This window comes from Mesoplodon bidens, assembly GCF_964165515.1.
Source record: "Mesoplodon bidens genome assembly, chromosome: 14".
In the NCBI taxonomy this organism is placed as follows: Eukaryota; Metazoa; Chordata; class Mammalia; order Artiodactyla; family Ziphiidae; genus Mesoplodon; species Mesoplodon bidens.
This window is the reverse complement of record NC_138170.1, coordinates 24,322,230-24,344,969: the sequence shown is the minus strand read 5'-3', so window position 1 is coordinate 24,344,969 and position 22,740 is coordinate 24,322,230. Positions and strand designations below refer to the sequence as shown.

At 56.2% G+C, this 22,740-nt stretch overlaps 1 protein-coding gene across 1 annotated transcript in view; it reads right to left on the bottom strand.

The window, feature by feature from the left end:
* Nucleotides 1-1,212: 1,212 nt before the first annotated feature.
* SH3RF3 (SH3 domain containing ring finger 3) overlaps nucleotides 1,213-22,740 on the bottom strand; it is a 211,567-nt gene continuing 190,039 nt past the window's right edge. The window contains exons 8-9 of the mRNA XM_081253776.1: nucleotides 7,943-8,274; nucleotides 1,213-3,121 (exon numbers count right to left, since the gene is read on the bottom strand). Coding sequence (XP_081109902.1) covers nucleotides 2,953-3,121; nucleotides 7,943-8,274 — 501 coding nt within the window. The 3' untranslated portion in view covers nucleotides 1,213-2,952. The remainder of the gene's footprint in view (nucleotides 3,122-7,942; nucleotides 8,275-22,740) is intronic.

Here is a 22,740-nt window from a genome sequence, read left to right as displayed (position 1 = left end):
TCCTGCGGGTGGATTCCAGGCATCCCGCACCCCGTGTTCCAGAGGACAGGCACCCGAGGCCAGACACACAGGCAGGGTAGTGAGTGTGCTGGTCTGGGAGGCCGATTCCAGGCACTCCTGGCCGACAGGACTTGAATGACTACTGACATGAAGGCTTCCCACAAGCAAGGAAGGGGCATCACCTACAGAAAGTCACTCTGCTTTTCCAGGCAAGCAGGAGCCTGCAGGGGTCCTAGAAGCCACCCAAGCCCCGCTGGCCAGGCTCAATTCTTCCTGCCCAGCGGCAGAATCCCAGCCTGTGCCGGGAGTGGCTGTTTGGTGCCCCCGGTCCCCTCAGCGGCCCACCACCCTGACACAGACCCCGGGTGGCCCACTCGGAAGCTCCTGGGGGTGGCAGGGCTGTGCGCCCACAGGCTGGCAGAGGGGATGTGGGGGGCGCCTGCCGACTCTGCTCCTGCCCAGCCCGGCCCCACCTGACTGCTCCCCCATCCAGACACCAGGCCTCTCCACGTTCAGTTTTATTTAAAGACTCGGAAACACAGGCATCATGGTTTGTCATCAGTCCGTCCCTCCAGAATCACACACTGACATCTGTGTCTAACAGAAGCAAGGGGTGCATGTGTGTGACTGTGCAAAGTGCCAACAATGTCCCACCAGAGCCCGGCATTCACTGTGAGGCTGCCATCTCCTGACTCTGTTCCCGTGGCCCTTTGATGGCCCAATGTCCCTGTCACCTCCATGTCCTGATGTCAGTGCATGTGACTGAGGACTCTACCCTGCTCCTCAGAGTATGTTGCCTAGGCCCCAAAGGCCAAATCACGAGCACGGTGCGTGAGGTCTGGACCTGGGGAATCTGAGGGTATCAGGCAAAGGGTTGGTTCATCTTAGTGGCCAGGACAAGGGTATCCTTCCGGGCAGGACGGCCCGGCAGAAGGGTCTGCTTCTACTCCTGCTCTGTCTGTGGTTCACTGGTCATGAGGGCTGATTTTCTGACCAAGGGTTTGAAAACAGCCCAAAGCACGGGGGTGGTCGTGCGTGTCCATGCTCCCTGAAGCCTGGCCGGTGAGGAGGCCCTGACGCTGGTGGCCCCGGGGAGGCCCCAGCGCCCAGCCCTGACTCTGCACAGGAGAGGCTGGCGACAACTTTGCTAAGACACCTGCAGGGGGGCATGCCCCCTCCACCAGGCGCCAGCCTCTCCGCATCACGTGGGCGGTGCCGGGAGAGGTCTGTGCTGTTGCTTGGTAACTGCCTACGTTTAGAAAGAAGACTTTCCTATCATCTGTGGACGAAGTCAGCTCTGGTTTCACTGGAGAACACGTGTCTCACTCAGCATGTTAATCCACGCATGTTTTTGGTGATGACATAATTGTAGACACGCACAGGACTTCTGTGCACAGAGAGCAACTAATCTGGCAACCAGTGACAAACGCGCACCTTCTGGCTGTCATAAACTCGGTGCACGGGACTCCCTGCGTTTAAACCGGATTTTTTTTCTTTGATTCAGAACAAATTTCTCAACTCTGTCCATCGTCATGTCCTGGAGAGAGGAAGAGTGCTTTTCTCTAGGAGCGACCCGCCAGCGTGGAGCCACCTGGCAGCAACAAGTAGGCAGGTCACAGCCCAACACAGGAGCTCTGAAAACAGCGTTCCTGCCACGGCCTCATGGCAGGCCAGGGAGTGGGCTTCTGGATTTTGTTGCAGAGACATCCCAAAGGCTAGTGTGTTCAGCCTGATTTAACCCTGAGCGGCTTTGTAAAGAGAGAGAGGGTTTAGGAACTGACAGGAACGTATTCCTAAGGTGTCTCTCTCACGGGCTCCTCCCGTCGGGGCTTCGGGGAAGGTGGACTCGTGGGTGCCCTTGGTGGACCCCCGATGGGGAAGGTCCCAGGATCAGAGCTGCCTCTCCCTGCCCAGCTCCCTGGACCTGCAAGTCTGCATGACGCCTCAAAGCCCTCGTTATCCTTGTGGCTCTGGTCTCGAGACCAAGGTGTGCACTGAGAGCAGAGCGGTTATGTATTTAAAGAACAGAAGGAGAAACCGTCACAAGGCAGTCGATCTGAACGGTGGTAAACACCGCACGTTTGGACAGTGGAAGTGCTGGCTGTGGTGTCCCCGCTAGAGCGCAGAAGGGAACTTGGGCCTCCTGACCTGGGGTCCACCCTCCTGTTCCTTTACTCTCACCTCTTGTCAGAACATCTCCAGATGCGGCAGGGGCTCTGGAAGGGTGGGAAGACACGGGCTTTTCCTAACTCCCTCCAATGCCCAGGCCCCTCTGGCCCCACGAGCACCGAGGCTGTGAAGACCTGGCTCTCCAGGTTCACGTGGTGCCTGTAAAACTTCTGCCCCTTTGGTGTCTCCCCAGAGGTTTTTTCTTTCAAGCTCAACCAAGTCCCGACTAGGTTTACAAAAAGGCAGCACCAGATGTATGAAAAATAGGCAGTGAACGACCTGTTAGACACTTATAAAGTCTAACAGCTTGGCAGTAAAAAGATGTAAGAAAGAAGCACGAGGGAGAGGGGACAGTGGTGGCAAAGCACGAGGCAATGCTGCCACCTCGCCCCGCGGGAGCCACGTGCTGGCCTTGCCCGGACGGGGCAGTTGACGACCCTGGGCCAGGGCACCATGCTGAGGGTCCAGGTGGAGGTGCCTGAGGTATAGCCGGAGACGAGGAGCGGTCAGGGCCCATGTGAAACCCGGAGCCGCCCAAAGGACGCTCTCCAAAGGCGCGGAGGCCTGCCCCCCACCGGCCCCGCCAGCGGACGGCGGAGGAATACCCCGGCGGCGGCTGCTCCCCGTCAGAGGACACGGGGCAGGTGGAAGCCGTGACCTCCTCGCCCCCGGGTCCTGTGCGTGCGGGCGTCCCTGCCAGGTCCCCAGAAGGACCCAGGGCCTCGGGCGGCCGCTCCCCTAGGGTCCCTGCACCTCCGTCCCTGGGGGGCGGCAGTCATGGCCTCAGAAGCTCTCCACGAAGCTGCCGGGGAAGAGGCCGGTGCGGCCGTTCCTCTGCAGGGTCCCCTTGTACCAGCCGTCCTCACGCTTCTTGTGCACGAAGACCACGTCCCCTTCCTTCAGCTCGATCTCCGCCTCGCTCTGCGGCGGGTATGAGACCACCACGCGGTACCTGGGGAAACAGATACCCAGGGGTGAGCCGCCCCCACCTCCCGGGCTCTGGGGCTCCGTCCGTTTTCAGACCAACGTGCCATAAGATCCACCTGGAGACGTGAGTCTCCGCTGTGCCTCTGCCTGCCGGGCGCCTGAGCTCCGACCAGAAACAGACCCCTGGGCCTTGGCAGCTCCCTGGATCTGAGACAAAGGCCTGCACCCCACACCTGCCCAGAAAGCCTCAGGGGAGGAGGAGGCTCTGAGGACTAGCCTTGCTCTAAATCACCCGAGGGCGAGGGCAGACCAGCCGTGCCGCATCCCTCCCTGCCGCCCAGCCCAACAGAGCTGCCGGTAGCCCCCTCCAGCCGGGGACCCCACAGGGTTCGTGTGTCCCGCTGTCCCCAAGCCCACCACCCTTACGGGGGGCAGGACTGGTCAGGTGAGCTGGGGGCTCCGTGCGCAGATCCTCACTGTGGGTGGTCTCGTGGCCGGTAGGGCCACCTGTTCTCGCTGCCTGTGAACCCCAGCTCGTAGGCACCACGGGCGCCGCGGGCTGGGTGCCGGGGAGGGGAGGGGTCAGCAAAGGCTTCCCTATGGACCTGCCGGGCGCCGGGCACGCTCCTCTCCCTCCGCCTCCAGCCCGCCGTCCACACCACCCTCCTCCACTGGAACCACGTCGCTCGGACTAGAGGCAAGTTGGGAAGAGGCCCTGTGTTCCCATCGCCCGCCCCTGCAAGCACACCAGCACTTCCTGGTCACGGATGTGGGGCCTGCCTGTCCCTGCCATCCCCGGGCACTGCCCGCCACTCCCTCCTCACCAGACCGACCTCAGCCCCACACTGCGCCCCCATGTCCTTGGAGCGGGTGGGTCGAAGGGTGGGGCTGCTGGGAGGGTCGCAGGAGCAGCGGCCAGGAGTTCACGCACAGCTGAGCCCATCCCCTGCTCCTGGGCCCAGTCTGGCCAGCACCCCTGCCGTGGGCACTGGCAGAGCAGGAGCGTCTGTGGGCCGGGCCGGGAGAGCAGTTCCCGGGCGCCCTCAGTCCTCAGCTCCCTGCTGCCAGCCCCGCCCTCAGGGCCTGGGTCCTCCTCCGAGCCCCCAAAGGCCCAGGAGGCCTCCCGGGACCAGAGATGCAGACTGTGCTCCCCCTTCCCTCCGGCCACCTCCCCACGCTCTCCGAACTCCAGGCTCTCCTGTCCCTCCTCCCTGGCAGCACCTGGCCTGACCCTGTCCCCTGGCCGGGCTTCCCCCTGATGGAGGCCATCACCGTCTGGCAGCTGGGGGTCCCTAGGGTCCTCAAGGGGTTCCATCTGCAGAGCCTCTGACCTGCTATTTCCTGGACTTGGAGAAACCGGGATGCTATAGAGCAGAAGATCCCAGGTCAGCTCTTCTTGAAGTGAGGCCACAGACAAGGACCCTGGACCTACCTGACAGGATTCTGGGGGACGGGGACCAGGGAACGGGGGCTCTTGGGATCTGCCCGCGGACGCCTAAGGACCGAGGTGCCGAATGAGGCCGACTTCATCCCCCTCCAACCACCTGCACACAGCCTGGGGCTGGCCCGTCCAGCTGGGGATGGTGCGGGGGACTGGGGAAGACGCTCGGGTGCAGAAGACCCAGGCCGGCCCTAGGAGCTCACGGGCCCAGCCCGCTCCAGGCGGTGGAAGCAGGGGGCTGAGAGGAAGCGGGTCGCGAGGCGGGCTTGCCACCGCGGCCCCTTTCAGGGTGTGGACAAGGCGAGGAAGGGGACAACAGCTCCTGCCCTCCCAGCCCCGCATCCCTGCAGATAGCTGGGACACAGCAACGCCCGTGAGATCAGCCAGCACACACAGACTGCAGCTCCCACACCCCGGCGCCCAGGCTGCATGACTGCCAGGACCAGCACCGCACCCCCCCAGGCTTCCTGCCCATCCTCCTCCTCCAAACACCGCCCCCTTCCCTCAACTCCCCAGGAAAGAACGCGTTGAGATCATTCCTCACGCTCCCAACCTAAGTTTTAGCTTTTGCCTCAACTGCCAGATGTGAAACAAGCAACTTTAAAAGTGTAATTTGCTAGAAAAAAATTAATTTGGTTCTTCTGAGCAATCCCGTGATTTAATGAGCCCGGATGGATGATGTGGGCTGAACGTCTACAAGACCAGAATTCAGTTTTCTGTCCAGATCCTTCCAAGACGCTGAAAAAAACTGATGTTCAGTGGCCCCAAAGGGCCAAGCGAACAGTGGCACGATCCTGGCGTCACACGTCAGAGACTGCCCTGAGCGGCTGCATCAACCACAGCCACTCTGTAGACATCAGACTCACGGATCAAAGGTGCACAATTCAAAGGGAATCCGACCGCTGCAGATGCAGTCGCTTTGCCTGTGGGGTTGGGCAGATCCTCCGTGTCACCGGAGGGGCCCTTCAGAGCCCCCATGTCGGTCCCCATGAGGGCAAGTGGTCCGGGATCGGGGGCTGTGGTCATCACAGTGGTGTCCCTCCAGGACCTTGAAAATGATAAGAATACACCCTGGACACCAAACTCTAAGGTCTACACACGCCTTGGGTTCCTGTGGCGGCTCTGATGGATTCCCACGAACAGCGCCTGACGACGTACACGTCTCATCTGGAGGTTCCGGAAGTCCGACGTTCGACAGCCTCACGGGGCAAAGTCGAGGGATGGAGGCTCCGGGGCAGGTTGTGTCCCCTCCCCTCCTCCAGCCCCTAGAGGCTGCGGCGATCCGGTGGAGGCCTCTCCCTCCATCTCAAAGCCAGGACGGCGGGCCGAGCTCCTCGTCCACCTGCGAGGACCCCTGAGGTCACACGGGCCATCGCGGGGCCTGCACGACCTCTCCACTTTAGGGTCAGCTGCTCGGTCCATCTGCCACCTTATCCTTGCTTTGGGGATTAAGGCACAGATGTTTTTGGGAGCCTCCCATGACCCACAATAGATCAAAGCAAGAAACTCCTAAATCCCAACAGAGCCGAACAGCTGAGAGGCCGGTGAGAGGTGAGGACACACGGACTGGGCGTGTGAACAGGTGGGGAGGCCTGTCAATCAATGCGGAGGTGGGGGGACCACGGCCCTCACCACGGCCTCACTGTTGTGTACGTCACGTCACACAGCGTCGTCTCCCATGTCATCTCATGCGTTGTTACGGTTGTTTTTGCCCTTGGCGTTCACTACGCATTCATCCTTTTCCAGGTACTAATCTGTGTTTTGCGGCCATTATAGCCACCAGGCACTATCATCCCCATGTTGTATGTAGGGGCCGGGACTCAAAAAGCAGACACTCGTTTGGGTGAAATGGCTGTTAAGTGGCAGGTGTTTCTCTTGCTGCAAGATTGTGACCGAGTCCAGCCTGCCCTTCATGCACAGCCCCCCTTGGAGGGCCCCCAAACAGGGGCTGAGGTGTGAGTGAGGGTGCGCTCTCCATGCAGGACTCTGGTCACAGCTGCGAGGTCAGTGTGACCCACCGGCCCGAGTGCAGGTGTTTCTGGAGCTGCCCCGGCCTGAAGGTGACATTGCCATTGTCACATCCTCAGCTCCAACCTGCTGGGGGCCGGTACATGGGAGTCCTGAGGGCTGCACGGGGTGAGGGTCGTACTAGGCAGTAGTGGTCACTAAGGAGCTGTGCAGGGTGCTGGGGGCAGGAGGGCGCCCAGGGCCCCGGGTACAATATCCCCAATTAGGATAGTCAGCTAAGGGGAGTAATTCCTAGTTAATCCTAGACTCCCATGATTTCTTTACAACAGGGTCTTTAAGCCCTTTGTGGAGTCTAGAAGTTGAGGATCTGGGAAGGCAGAAACCCAGGGGAGACACGAGAGCAGCTTCGACACGTTTAGGGACCTGTCATTCCCCAGGGCCCCCAACTTTGGGACCCGGAGGAGGGGCCTGGACCCCCATTCAGAAATCACAGGCAGCTGGCTTGGTCCCGTGGCAGAAAGAAGGTTCTGACGTGGGAGAGCTGCCCGAAGGTGGAGGCTCCCTTGGGGAGGGAAGTGGAGGGAGAGAGGAGGGGGTGTGTGGTGTGCACTTGGTGTGTGTGTGTGTGTGGTGTACATGGTGGGTGTGCGTGTGACGTGTGTGGTGCGTCTCAGGCCACACGGAAGGGCTGGCATCAGTCAGTGTGGCCGAGCGGGGGAAGGATGTGCCAGAGATGCCAGGACTGCGCACTCAGGAGACGCTCCCCTTTTTACCATTTAGGCAGCTCTCCCAGGAGGAGGGGCACTTAGAAAGGAAAGCGTTTCCTCCCCTGAGGGCCCTCAGCCCTCTTTGAGGCTCTCTAAGGACCGATGACTCACACAGGCTGGCCCACAAGCTGGCCGCCAGCCTCTGGCCGCTTCCCCCTGAGGCCCTCGGGGGACCCAGTTTCCTGACCTGGAAAACTCCATGCTGAACTCTAAGAAATTGTTGTCTTTGGCAAAAAACACGAATACCGGCCATTTCACATGGTGTAACCCTGAAGGCAGCTTGGGGCCAGGTGTCAGAGTGGGCCGAGCCTGGAAGAAGAGCTTCCCCAGGGCGGGGCTCGCTCAGGCCTACGGGGGACTCAGCCCAGGGTCACTGCGGGTTCCTTCGGGGCAGGGGGATGCAGGTCCCTCACTCCATTGCTCGCTCTTCGGGCTCAGGACACCATCAGTTCCACCAGATTTCCAGATGGATCCCTTATAAATACAAACTCAGGACCCAGATGGACTCAGAAGGTGAAATGAGCTCCCGTTTTATCTGAGCTGATGGGATAGTGAGGGTCGCCTGGCAGGTTGAAACCCTAGAAACCTGCATCATCCCTGTTCCCCAACGTGGCTTCAGACCTCACAGAGCACCACACCCAGGCCCGGGAGGACGCAGGCGAACCCTTACCTCTCTCTGGGCAGCAGCTTGGGCTCGGGGCGGACGGCGGCCGCGGAGAGAGGGGCCTGTTGGGAGGGCGACGGGAAGCTCAGATCCAAGGAGCCTGCCTTCCTGTGCAGAGGCTCCAACCCCAAGGCCCCCTGCATCTCGCCCTCAACGGGGCAGGACCCGGCCCTGCCGTGGACGGACAGTGAGGACACTTCGGGCCCCACCGCGCCCTGGAGTGAGGCGTCCACCGCTGCCTGGGGGTCGTGGGTGGGAGAGGTGGACGGCGGGGAGCGCGACTTCTTCCTGGTGGACGCGCCGGCCAGCAGCTTCAGTAGCCCGGGCTTCTTGTCTTTCTAGAGAGACACACAGAATGGAGGCCAAGTAGGTTAGTTCTCCCGGAGGCCCTTGTTGTCAGCGAGGGAGTAGGACCCTGTCAGGAAACTCTAGACACGGTCCCGTAAAGATGCTCAGAGGAGGAGAACAGCAGAGACGGAAAGCCTCCCCACCTCTTTCCTTCCCCAGACGTGGCACAGGTGCCACCACAGACCCGGGCCTGGAGGTGCCCATCCGACAGCAGCCCTGCCATCGCGGGACCGCGTTCCAGCCTGGAAACTTCACCTGGAGGTGGGGCGGGGGGCTGGTTATTCCACGTCAGCCGTCCCCCGCCCCGGGCTCACAGAGCCCATGTGTACAGACATGGTCTCATCTGGAGGCCCTGGCAGCACTGTGTGGTCTGTACCGCACGGGGAAACGAGGTGCACGTGTGCACGCGTGTGTGCACGTGAGTGAGCGGTGTGGAGGAGGAGTGTGTACACGCAGAGATGCTTCCTGAGCAGTGTGCTTGTCTTGGAATCTAGACAGCTCCATGACCCTCCTGGGATTTACTTTTCTGACGTTGGATGCGGATTAGCTGGCACGGGGTGTGGTGTGCTACAGGCGGCACACAGAGCCTGACACTGAGCTCCTGAGTCGGTGATGGCTACCACAGAGTCAGCTCTGGTCACAGGGCCCGCCGGACCCTACGGTGGCTGGATGGGGACTCCTCTGCCCGCCCAAGCTGGGGACAGTTAGTGGTGCTGAAATCCCCTTAAAGTGCACTTAGTAGGGACGTGCATAACCTCAAGGTGAGTCAATAACACTTTAGTATGAACAAATCTGACGTTTTCTCTACTCCCAGCACTGGTACTGATAGGAAGGATGGAAGCTGATGTCCTGCATGCTGTCCACGGCTGGCACGGGCGAGCCCTGGCCTGGAGGGGAGCAGGTGTGCAGGGAACGTGGCACAGGACAGCCCTCTTCCAACATCCAAGAGAGATGTGCGTGGGGCACACTTAGGAGAGCTTCGGTCATTTGGCCACCGGGGGCGCCATGCAGATGGCTCAGAGGCGTCCCCGTCCTCCAAGTAGCGGGGCTCCTGTGGCCACCATGTGGAGGAAGCGGCTCCCAGGATGACAGTCTCCTAACCTGAGACCAGCAGGAGAGGCACTGGCTCCGGTGGGCCGGTGGTCCCTGGCCCTTGGGGCCTCTGGAAGGGGAGCCACGCCGCAGCCGGACACCCACACGCTGCCGGGTCTCAGGCAAAAAAGCCACAGGGTATCAAATGGTCAAATGCGATCCTGAAGTCCAAAACTCTTAAAAGTGATTTAACTGTATGTGTGTATGCATGTGTATGTATGTGTGTATATATGTGTTCGTGTATGTGTGTATGTATATGTATGCGTGTATGTGTGTATGTGCAAGTGTGTGTGCATGTATATGTATAGTGTGTGTGTATACGTATGTGTGTGCATGTGTATATATGTGTGCAGGCACAAGTACGTGTGCATGCGTGTATACATATGCATGTATGTGTATGTGTGTGTATGTATGATGTGTATGTATGTGTGCACGTGTGTGTAAGTAAGCACACAGGTGAATAAAACTAAGAGCCACGTGATGGGTCCCCAGGGCTGCCAGTGGCCCTGTGGTGCCGTCCACGACGGGGGGGCCATCACCCGACCCGCCTCGTCCCAGGGCTGCCCCAGAACACCATGCGGGCAGGGGACATGGCTCTGACGTCCCAGCGCCCCCGTGTCCAGCCCGGGTCGAGAACGCTGCGGGCACCGGATACACGCCCGCCGAGCGGACGCGATGGAGGGCATGGGCTCGCCAGCGGGGGGCCCTGCGGGTGTCCTTCCTCCTGACGAGCACGTGCCATCAGCGAGCGCCTGCCTCGCGGACCCACAGGAGCCCCAGGAAGGGAGGACGCAGGAGGCCGGCGGTTGCGGGTTTGGAGCTGGGCGCCCACACGCGGGGGTTTTCCTGTCGGTCCCCGTGGTCAGTCACCACCGGTCACCCTCCCGCTGACCTCGGCGGACGCCGCCCTCTCCAGACGTCCGCGTCCACACACCCCGTGGAGCGGAGCATGGGCTCGGGGGCCGGTCCAGCCCCTCCAGGCCGCCCCGGTCTGTGGGCGCAGCCGAGAACCCACCGATGGGCCCCTCGCGGGTGGCGGGAGAGGGAGGACGCACGCTGGGGTGGATCTGGGCCGAAAGCTTATGCTAAAGGAGCACGGGTTTGCTGGGGTTTCCCCGGGCCTTCGCAAGCCCAGGCGGCATGGGGAATCGCGCCCTGTTGCTTTTTGGGGCCACCGCTTTCCTCACAGCCCGCCTCTGCACCTGGCTTAAATTCCCCTCCCCTAAGCACGGGTCACTTTCCATCCCAGTGACCCTCTGAATGACCAAGGCTCAGTCATTTCAGCCTTGCTGGGGGACCCCAAACATCTGAACTGTGGGAACACAATGCCCCCTGGCCCCCCACCACCTGCGGGGGGTGGAGGGCACATCTCCAGAGAAAGGGGCCTTCGCTCCTCTTCCCCCAGACGAATGATGGCCACGGCCACCCAGCTGGGCCGGCCCTTCCCCTGCAACGCCCCGGCTCCCTGTGCAGCTGACCGCCCCCCACCCTGCCTGCCTCTCCCCGGACAGAGCTCACCCCGGCGGGCTGCGCACTGGACGCCGGGAGCCCAGGGCAGCCCCGGTCCAGTCCCGGCTTGGCGTTTGGCTCACCGAGTGTTTAAGATCGGTGCAAGGGCTGGTTTAAACTATTAAAGTCCTCACAAAAATATGATTCTGTTGCTGCTTTTATGGTATGTCTGGATACTTTTAAATGTTTGCAAAAAAAAACAAGTTTGCAAAATCTTTAGCTCCCAATACATCTTTGCTTGTTTGTTTTTGGCAGGGCCATGGCAGCTAATGGGATCTTGGCTCCCTGACCAGGGATTAAACCCGGGCCCGTTGGCAGGGAAGCGTGGGGTCCTAACCACTGGACTTCCAGGGAATTCCCTGCCAATACATTTTTGTTAACTGAATAAAATCAACTTCACTTCCTGTTAACCCTTGCCTTGCCTTGGGAGAGGCCAGGGACCAACGCAGGGCTCTCGGCTCCAACTGGTACAAAGAACCAACCAGGGAGTTCGATAAAACGTAGAGGTGGGGCTCTGCCCTCAAGGATTCTGATTCAGCAGGTCTGAAATGGTTCTGATCTAGAACCAAGGAAGTGATCAATGAGAAGCCGATGGTCACCTGTGCAACCAGATAAGTGATTCCGGAAGACGGCAGACAGGTAAGACACAGGGACGGGCCCAGCTTCATGGGAAGGTGATCAAAGAAGGAGATTGTGTCCCCTACCTACTAAGTGCCCCAGCCCAGGGGACAGGTGTGGGCTTAAAGTCATGCTATGAAGTGCTGTGGTGCACGGGGGTGGAGATTCTGACCCGTGTGGCTGCCTAGCTGGATCTCAGGTGAGGCTGCCCTCCCCAGTTGCACTTTGGGTGGCAAGGGCCATCGTTTGAGTAGGAGCTCACCTGGCACAGCAGCCATGCCAGGCATAGGAGTGGGTGGGAGCCAGGCCTGCAGGCATGAGAAGCTCCGGCTCTCACGCTACACACACACCTGGGTCTGCACTCTGCCTCCCATACAAACAATGTCATTACGTTAGAGAAGGGATTACAGGCGACATCAGGGAAACAAGCACACCGGCACACACTCACACACCCTGAAATAAAGTCACATCCTACTTTAAAAGAGTCACCTAGAAATCTAATATTTAAAAAAGAGACGTTCATTCATTACAGGAAAACTGTAAAACATTTTACAAATAATAAAATGATAGTGTCTGTCCCCAGAGGTCTTGTTTCATAAAATATTAATGTAAAAACTTGGCCAAAGGAAAAGAAATTTAAAGCTTAAATTAAGAAGTGTTGCCAGTTAAAGGTCAATTAAAATTATGGAAAATTATCTCTGAAATTAAAGGAAGTCAAAGAGAATAGAATTTGATTTATAAAATGTGACATTAAATTTTTCAGGGAGTCAATTCATTTCATTAAAACGAAGTAAACCTGTAACATGGCCTATGAGTGCCATGTCCTCACCGTCATCTCCTCATTATCCTATGGTGATTAGGTGGAGAAATTACAACTAACACCACAGAAATACAAAGGAGTGGGCTTCCCTGGTGGCGCAGTGGTTGAGAATCCGCCTGCCGATGCAGGGGACACGGGTTCATGCCCCGGTCCGGGAAGATCCCACATACCACGGAGCGGCTGGGCCCGTGAGCCATGGCCGCTGAGCCTGCGCATCCGGAGCCTATGCTCCGCAACGGGAGAGGCCACAACAGTGAGAGGCCCGCATAACTCAAAAAAAAAAAAAAAAAAGAAATACAAAGGAGTAACAAATTGTTATTATGAACAATAATATGCCAACAAATTCGACAACCTAGAGGGAATGGAAACATACAATCTTCCAAGGCTGAATCATGAATAGAAAAATCTAAATAAACCAAATACCAGTAACAAAATTGAATCAGTAATCAAAAAACTTCCGCCAAACAAAGGTCCAGGTCTAGATGGCCTCACAGATGAATTCTACCCAAGATTCAGAGAAGACTTATACCCATTCTTCTCAAATTATTCCAAAAAACTAAAGAGGAAGGAAACTCCCAAGTTCATTTTATGAGGCCAGCATTTCCCTGATACCAAAACCAGTCAAAGGCACCACACACACACAAAAAGAAAACTATAGACCAATATCCTTGATGAATATAGATGCCAAAATCCTCAACAAAATATTAGCAAACTGAATCCAACAATACATTGTAAGGATCATTCACCATGTCAAGTGGGATTCATTCCAGGGATGCTAGGATGGTTTAACATATGTATATCCAACAATGTGATACACCACGTTAAAAAAACAAAGGATAAAAATCATATGATCATCTCAATAAAAGCAGAAAAAGCATTTGACAAAATTCAACATACATTCATGATAAAAAGTCTCAACAAAGTAGATATAGAGGAACATACCTCAACATAATTAAAGCCATATATGACAAACCCACAGCTAAATCCTACTCAATGGTGAAAAGCTGAAAGCTTTTCCTCCAAGATCAGGAACAAGAAAGACAAGGATGCCCACTCTCGCCACTGTTCTTCAACATAGTACTGGAAGTTCTAACTACAGCAATTAGGTAAGAAAAGTAAATAAAAGGCATGTAAACTGGAAAGGAAGAGGTAAAACTGTCACTATTTGCAGATGACATGATACTATATATAGAAAATCCCAAAGACTCCTCCAAGAAACTCTTAGAACTAATAAGTGTATTCAGCAAAGTAGCAGGATACAAAATCAATATACAGAAATCTGTTGCTGATAATGAACTATCAGAGAGACAAGTAAAGAAAACAATCCCAGGTATAATTGCATCAAAGGCATAAAATACCTAGGAATAGATTTAACCAAAGAGGTGAAAGACCTGTACTCTGAAAACCATAAGACACTGAGGAAAGTGACGGCAGATGATACAAATAAACAGAAAGATACACCACATTCATGGAAGAACTAAGGTCATTAAAATGCCCATACTACCCTAATCAGTCTACAGGTTAAATGCAATCCCTATCAAAATTCTTATGGCATTTTCCACAGAACTAGAGCAAATCCCAAAATTCATATGGAAACATAAGAGGCCCTGAATAGCCGAAACAATCTTGAGAAAGAAGAACAAAGCTGGAGGTATCTCAGTCTCTGATCTCAGGCTATACTACAAAGCAACAGTAGTCAAAACAGTATGTTACTGGCACAAAAACAGCTCTGTAGATCAGTGGGACAGACTAGAGAGCCCAGAAATAAACCCACACTTATATGGTCAATTAATCTATGACAAAGAAGGCAAGAATATACAGTGGGGAAAAGACAGCCTCTTCAATAGATGGTGCTGGGAAAACTGGACAGCTACATGAAAAAGAATGAAAGTGGACCACCTTCTTACGTCTATAAGACTCCTAGAAACATCGGTGTATGCTCTTTGGCATCACTCTCAGCAAGATTGGTTTGGATCTGTCACAACAGGCAGGGGAAGCAAAAGCAAAAATAAACAAGCGGAACTACAGCAAACTAAGAAGCTTGTGCATAGCAAGGGAAACCACCAACAAAATGAAAAGGCAACCTACTGAATGAAAGAAGATATTCGCAAATCATACATTCAATGAGAGGTTGATATCCAAAATATAAAGAACTCACACAACTCAATATAAAAAAAAAACCCGCAAACAACCCAATAAAAAAAATGGGCAAAATGAGCCATGGCCGCTGAGCCGGCGCGTCCGGAGCCTGTGCTCTGCAACGGGAGAGGCCCCAACAGTGAGAGGCCCGCGTACCACAAAAAAAAAAAAGAAAGAAAAAAGAAATGGGCAAAGGACCTGAATAGACATTTTTTCGAAGACATACAAATGGCCAACAGACATATGAAAAGATGCTCAACATCACTAATCATCAGGGAAATGCAAATCCAAACGACAATGAGATATCACCTCACACCTGTCAGAATGGCTATTATCAAAAAGAAAAGAAATAACAAGTGTTGGTGAGTGTGTCGAGAAAAGGGAACCCTTGTGTGCTGTTTGTGGGAATATAAACTGGTGCAGCCACTGTGGAAACAGTATGGAGGTTCATCGAGTAATTAAAAATAGAACTACCATATGATCCAGCAATTCCACTTCTGGGTACTTACCTGAAGAAAACAAAAACAGTAATTAGAAAAAATATATGTACCCCCTGTTCATTGCAGAACTATTTACAATAGTCAAGATATGGAAACAACCTAAGTGCCCACTGATAGATGAATGGATAAAGAAGATGGGGTACATATATACAATGGACAACAATGTGTGTATATATATATACTCAGCCATAGAAAAATGAAATCTTGCCATTGTCGACAACACAGGTGGACCTGGAGGGTATTATGCTAAGTGAAATAAGTCAGACAGAGAAAGACAAATACTGTATGATTCCATGTGTATGTGGAATCTAAAAAACAAGACAAATGAAGAAATAATCCAAAACAGAAACAGAGTCATAGATACAGAGGACAAACTGTTGGTTGCCAGAGGGGAGGGGGTTGGGGGAGGAAAGAGATAGGTAAAGGGGATTAAGAAGTTCAAACTACCAGCTATAAAATAAATAAGTCACAGGTATGTGATGTACACATAGGGGACGTAGTCAATAGCACTGCCACAACTTTGTATGGTGACGGATGAAAACTGGTCTTCTCGGGGTGAACATTTCATAATGTGTAAAAATATCAATTCACTATGTGGTATACCTAATATGATATAATATGGTATTTTAATTTTAACTTAGAAAAGTCTAAAGTCCAAAGTCTCATCTAAATATCATCTAAATCAGATGTGGGTGAGCTCGAGCTATGATTCATCCTGAGGCAAATTTCCTCTCCAGCTGTGAGCCTGTGACACCAAACTAATTACATGCTTCCCAAACGCAAAGGTGAGGAAGGCAGAAAATAGACATTCCCATTCCCAAAAGGAGAAATGGGAAGAGGAGGGAGTGACAGCTCCAAGCAAGTCCAAAACTTAGCCAGGCAAGTTCCACTAGGTCCCAAGTTGGAGAACAATCCTCTTTGGTCAACACCTCTCTTCCAGGCCCACACCCCCGGCTTTGGTCAGAGGCCACCTCTGAATAGCCTTCGGGGCCCTTCATCCCTTTCCCGGAAGAAGAGTGCACGTTTGCAGCCAAATGGCCCTGTGGTCTGGTCCTGCAGAATCCAAGGAGTCCCACAGCCGTCCTTCCCTCCACCCTGCTTCCTCTGACCCCCGAAGTTCAGGCTGGCAGAGTCCTTGGCGCTTTAATCCCACCTTCTATTCCTGGCTCGGCTGCGACGGCTGGTTAAGTCCATGAGTTGCACCTGTGGTCTCTTTATCACATGGTGGTTTGGCCACATCCCTGGCATCTCTTCAGAGCACGCCTTCTCATTTTGTGCAATATGGTGAGGCTAAGGGTTTTCCAAATGTCCAAGCTCCGGTCCTTTTCGGTTAACAATCAACTCATTTCTTTCCTCTTGCATTTAACTGCCAGCCACCAGGAGGAACCAAGCCTCTCCTTCAATGCTGCTCAGAAATCTCCTCAGCTAAATATCCAACATCGACCTTCTATGAGACATGAGAACACAGCTAGGCTGCCCTCTTTGCCACTTTCTAACCAGGGCTGCCTTCCTTGCCATTAACAGTAGCATGTTCCTCCTTCCACCTGGATGTCCTCTAGCATTCACACACCTACCAGAGTCTGTTTATGATCACTCGCGAAGGACCCTTGCCAGAACTGCCTTTAAGGCCAAATGTCAAGCCTCCCAGCCTCTCTCCGTCGCCTGTTCCAAAGCTGCTTCTGCATTTTCAGGCTTTGTAACAGAAGCCCCTGCCACACTCATGGAACCAAAATCTGTATCGGTTGCCTCAGGTGTCCATAAGCAAGTACCACAGCCTGGGCGGCTTAATCCACAAACCTGTCTTTTCTCACCGTTCTGGAGGCTGGGGGTGCCAGCATGGACGAGTCCTTGGTGAGGACCCTCCTGGCCTGCAGACAGTGCCGTCTGTCAGGTGGTCACGTGGCCTTTCCTCATGACCCATCTAACCCTAATTACCCCCCAAGGGCCCCCCCCCACACTGGGGCTTCAACTTATGAATTCTGGGGGGACACACACATCCAGTCTGAAAGGGCCACAGTCACCTCAATGAGAGAGAGGAAATTCAAGTCCAGAGAGACGACGGGGACGGACCCCGGTCTCCGGATGCAGAATCCCAGACTCTCTCCGGCCACCTCACCGCCTGTTCCCGTGGCCGCTGGTGCGTGATGTGGACGAGGCTTTGCTCGTCCTTCACCCTCCAGGCCCTACTCTGCCCTGTGCCCCAGGGCCTTACTCAGTGTTTGCTGAGCCTACCCGGTCCCCAGCCAGCGCCCCCTGAGCACAATCACACGTCCAAGGCTGACCTGGCCCCAACTCGCCCTCAGCTCAGGCTGGAGCTCCTTGGACCAAGCCCCACCTTCTCTGCAGAACGCTCTCCTGCCAGCCCTGGGCTCCCGCACCCACTGTCCACCAGACACTGGTGGTAACTGCACACATCACCCTCTGACTTATGAGCAACAGCACCCTGCATACCCCCATCTGGCCCAGAGATCACCCCATGTTCAATGAGGGTCATGGTGTGACCTGCACTCGTCACCAGCCTCCACGGCAGGGAACCTGAGCCACGGACCCTGGGTGCCACCTCGAGATCTAGTCCAGCCGTTCGGGGTGGGCAGCCAGGTCACCTCTCTTGTGACCCTTGGTCCATCGGAGGAGCAGGCGCTGGCATCCCCGACTCCTCAGTGTCCCACAGGCCGTCCTGGCCTCCCACGGCTCGCACCCTGGGGCCCGGCCCAGCCCGGTCAGCACCCCGAGAGGGCCCTGGACGCAGGGTCAGAGCCTGGCGGTCCAGCCTCTGCCGTGTAGCCCGTGATGCTGTCACTGCGCCCGGCAGGACCAGGCGCCCTGGGTGGCGTCACAAAGGCCACCACAGGGCAGGCACGGTGGCTGGTGCTCCGCAAAGGTGGGAGGCCTGTGGCTGTGTACCTTCCACAGGGGCCAGAGCCCAGGCCAGGACCCGATGCTGAAGGGCAGGGGCCACACCGCCTGGCTCTTCTCCTGCCTCCCAGCTGGGTGCCCTTGAACGTGTGCTTGCGTTTCCTGGGCCTCAGTTTCCTCACCTGTGGAGTGGGGGTCATGACGGCACCTGCCCGAGAGAGCTGTCTGGGGACTGGATGAAGGAAGACATGTTAGACGATAGCCTGCTGTCACCAGCACCCTCTCCGTCACCATGGTTACCACACAGCCATTTGGAGCCTTCTTTCTGCAACAGCCAGTCTGTCCAGTGATACGTGAGTCTCCCTCCACAGCGACATCTTACTGTTTGGGGAGGAAAGTACCACTCCTCAGCCAAAGGAACCACGCCAGGATCTTCTTCTAAAGCAGCGCTCCTCACAGGTAGCGAGTCTGAAATCGCACTTCCTACGGACTATGATGACACATGTGGTGGAGCGGACCCTCCCCAGGGCTGTGCTGCAGGGGCCGTCAGCAAACCCGGAGCAGGAAGGAGAATGGTCTGAAGGGCTGTCCCGACCCGGATGTGTCACGTGCTGGGCCGTGAAGGACCTCAGGGGTCTGAACCAAGGTGGCTTCTGGGCTCTGTGAAGCCCCTGGATTTGCCAGGCTGGGCATGAGTAGCTTCTCAAAGCAGGCCATGCCCCTCCCTGGTGTTAAGAGGCTGATGGCGTAATTCAACTGAGAAGAAAGGAGGTGAAGGGCAGTGGGTGTGCAGGTCTGACCGGCGGAAGGCATGGACGGGGCCGCGGGCCACCTGCACCCAGGCCGCTGCCGTGACGTCAGCGGGAGCCGGAGGCCAGGCTCTTTGGGGACAACAGAGACAACAGGGCGTACTCTGCTCTCAGTCTGAGAGCCCCAAACAGGAGGAAGCTGTAACAGATGAGAACTCAAGGAAAGAGGGAGGTCACATGTCACCCTGGGTGACGTGGCGAAGCGAAGCTTCCAGACGCGGCCACGGTGCTGTCTCTCCTCCCTCATCTGTCTCACTTGGCCCCTCTTGTAGGATCCATGTCCCTGCCGTGCGCCGGGGCCTGCCATGGCTCCACCTGCACCCAGGGCTCAAAGACGCCGCCAGCTCACCCCTGAGCAGAAACCACGGAGGGGCCGCACGAGTGTCTGACCAACAGCAGACTGAGGTGCTGGCCAGCAGCCAGTGAGTGGCCCGCAGGTGGCCCCAGCCCGGCCAGCACAGCGTCCAGGCCTCCCTCCGCTCAGCCGAAGCCCAGCCCCGGAGCAGGATCATTACAACCCGACGGGAGATGTTCTCCCACACTGAGGTGTGGGAAGTTGTTGTGGCCTCTACGTGAGTTAACTTGAATTCTGTGCTGACTAAACAGCCTGTGTGTGACCTGTCAAACACACACTGCACGCCAGCTTTAATTATTAAAGAAAAGGGTACACTGACCAGAAGTAAAGAACGTCCATGTTATAATAAAGACTGGGGCTTCCCTGGTGGCGCAGTGGTTAGGAATCCGCCTGCCAATGCAGGGGAGATGGGTTCGAATTCTGGTCCGGGAAGATCCCACATGCCACGGAGCAACTAAGTCCGTGAGCCATAGCTACTGAGCCTGTGCTCTAGAGCCTGCGAGCCACAACTACTGAGCCCATGAGCCACAACTACTGAAGCCTGTGCTCTAGAGCCCGTGCTCCACAACAAGAGAAGCCACCACAATGAGAAGCCCACGCACCACAACGAAGAGTAGCCCCCGCTCGCTGCAAATAGAGAAAGCCCGCGTGCAGCAACAAAGACCCAACGCAGCCAAAAATAAATAAAGTTATAAAAAGAAAAAATAATAAAGATGAAATGCCTCCCTTCCCGGGACGCCAGTGCTGGTCCTCCATCCATGGTAAGCCTCCCGACGAAGGGGCCAAGGCCACACTGACTCAGTACGTGCTTGTCTGTTGTTTTTTTAAACCTTGAAGGAATGCATCCCTGACTTGTTCTTTGTTCTGACAAGACACAAAACTGTGCTGAAAACCCTGCTTCTCCAGGGCAGTTCCTCAGGTTACCTGAGAGGCTGTCTTCTGGGCTAGAGTCCTCAGTCTGGCTCAAGGAAAACTCTTTCCTATCCCTAGCAGAGACTGTTTATTATTTTCATCACCAAAAGTGAAAGTTGTTCTACACAACTGAGGCTGGGTGTGTGTTACACGGCAGACTTCACGAGATGCCTCCGAGATCCCCCATCCCAGACCCAGCAGCAGAGTCGGGGTGCTGGTGGCCCTGCCCTCTGACGTGACCTTACCCGGGAGCTTCACAGGCACACGCACACGCCTTGAGCACAGGCACTGTAGTTAACAAGTGTGGGACGGAAAAATGAAAGCACCTCCCAATAGACATCTTTGGAAATGTTCACAGAAGTACTGGAAACACGTACAAGTAACAGATGAGAATTCCGTGCGGAAGGAAGCCCAGAACTGAACTTCAACCTATTTTTACTGGAAACAGGAAGACCTCCAGACAACCTACAACCAACCAAACCGCAGGGCCCTAAAATCCCAGGTCACAGCCCGATGGGGCCTCGGAACCTGGAAGGCCCGCCTTGATTCGGAGGCAGGACGCATTGCCAGACGCCCGGGGACTCCAACCACGCAGGTCTGAGAGCATCAGAGGAGCAGGGGCGGAGCCGCAGGGACAGGTGCGACGCTGAATGAGACCGTCCGCGGCTGCTCTGGGCCACTCCTCGCGTCAGGCGGCTCATCTCCCCTGTGCATCGGAGCCCCCGCGGCCCTCCCCTCGCTGTCAGGGATGGAGCACTCAGGGGTCTCTCCCTACGGGCCTCTGTCAGCCTCGTAACCGTACCAGTAGCATCACTGGGGGTGTGCAGAGCAAGCAGGGCCCCCCAGGTGGAGAGGTGTCCTCTGCAGGCCCACCCGGAAGGAGGGTCTCGTGGGGCCAGGGTCCCATCGCTTCAGTCTCCACCTCCTGCGGGGAGAAGCCCTCAAGGAGGCGGAGGGCAGCCGCCCACCCGCCTGCCCGCCCACCACGTGTCCAGTTGGAAGGAGGCCCTCAGCAAGGCGGGCACAGCGTGAGGCTGACCTACAGGGCCTCCTGATTCTTTCTGATGGGCAGAGGCTGACGCGCTCTTTGGCGGGAAGGCTGTGCCTTTGGCGGGGGGGAGCGACTTTCTCTCCTCTGGGTCAGGTCCCAGCAGCCATCACGTGATGTAGGCTTGTGCCCCCCCGAGGCCCCCCCACCTTGGGGAAGGATTTCCAGCCTCCCTCAGCCCTTGCACAGCAGAGCCAAGCTTCACAGGAAAGGTCAGGGACTTGTGCGTTGGGTCTCCTCGTCTGAGCCGTTGGAAGAATCCCAGCACCTTGCTTCGGGTTACATTACAGCTGCCAGGGACTCGTCTGAATGTGAGCTCATCTGACCTTCACCTGAGTCCCCAGGGGCTCCAGGCCGGCAGCCTTGGTGTCCCCTGAGGATGTGGCACCTTGGATGCTGGCAGGCCTGGCGTGAGCGAGAGCTGGGCAGGCTTCTCTGCGGTGGGACCTTCTGGAGCCTTCACTGTGCCAATAAGCTCATCTTTAAATTTTATCTTGTAGGAACACGTAACGAGAAATGTACTCTGTTAGTGAGTTTGTAAGTGACCACGCTGTCTGGTAGACACCGTAGGGGCATTCACCATAGGGACAGTCATCGGTGGATCTCTAGAAATAACTCACCTTGCTTCACTGAAGCTTTATCAATGACCTTAAGTTTCAGTAAAGCAAGCCAAGTTCTAATAAGCTGGGTTTTCCTGCAGGAGTTTTTTATTTTTATTTATTTTTTGGTGGGCCTGGGGCTCTTCTGAAAATGAAGGGAGGGTTCTGACGATTTGGAAAGGTGACATCCACCCAGCCCGGTGCAGGGAGGCCCCTAACACTGCTCAGAGTTGCTCTGCACACCCCCAGCTCCCAGCGAGGGTGACCCTGCAGCGGGGGTGACGTGAAGCTGGGGTCCTGCAGGTAGAAGCCGGGGCTGCTCCGGGTCCTCGAGTGCGGGGCTGTGTGGGCATCAGGCTACCTCCCCGACAGTGGCCTGGGGCAGACGCTGGCCGGTGGCCTTCTGCACCCAGGCCGCCTCGCATCCCATCCTCCCCCACCCTTGGCTCCACGACCTGGGAGCTCAGGTGCTGAACTTGGAACAGCTCTTGGAGGGTGGGGGCCGGTGGACCCTTTGCATGGGTTTCCTCGGGGGGCGAGGAGGTGAAGAGAGAATGATCCAGGAGCCCTTGCAGAGCCACAGAGAACGCTGGAAGGTGCTAGTCTGCTTCTGGGACGCCGGGAGGGGGCCAGCTGGGCCAGTTCTGGGAAGGCCGCGGAGCTCTCCAGCATCGCCCCACCCCGAGCGCTAGGGACCCCAGGTCTCTGGAGCCATCCACGGCCCTGTCTCCTGCGGCAGCAAATAAGTATCTGCGGCACTTTGGACAAGGACAAGGGCCAGGCCCCGACGCTGTCCAGGGAGGGCCCCGCATCTCCCCTGCCCCCCAGCGGGCAGCCCGTGGTCCTGAAGCCGACGACACGGGCCCAGTGCCGTTCTGAGTGAAATCCCAGCCCCAGGCCAGCAGGGGCCTCGCTCACAGTGCCACGGGTCCTGCTCTCGGTTGTGCCCACGTTTTCCATCAACAGGGTGCCACATCCATCGCGGAAACAGCCCCCTGCCCCGAGCTCTGCTAGGACCTCACCAGGCAGCCATCCACGATCAGCTCGTACCCAAACGACTCCCAGAAAACAGGGGCTTTCTTTCCTCCACCAGCCTGACACACAGCCATCACACTCACACTTCAGCTCCGTCCTCCTGGCACGAAAGGGCAGCCACAGACAGCGTGCCCACACCCACTGCTCCGGGGAGTGGCCGGGGT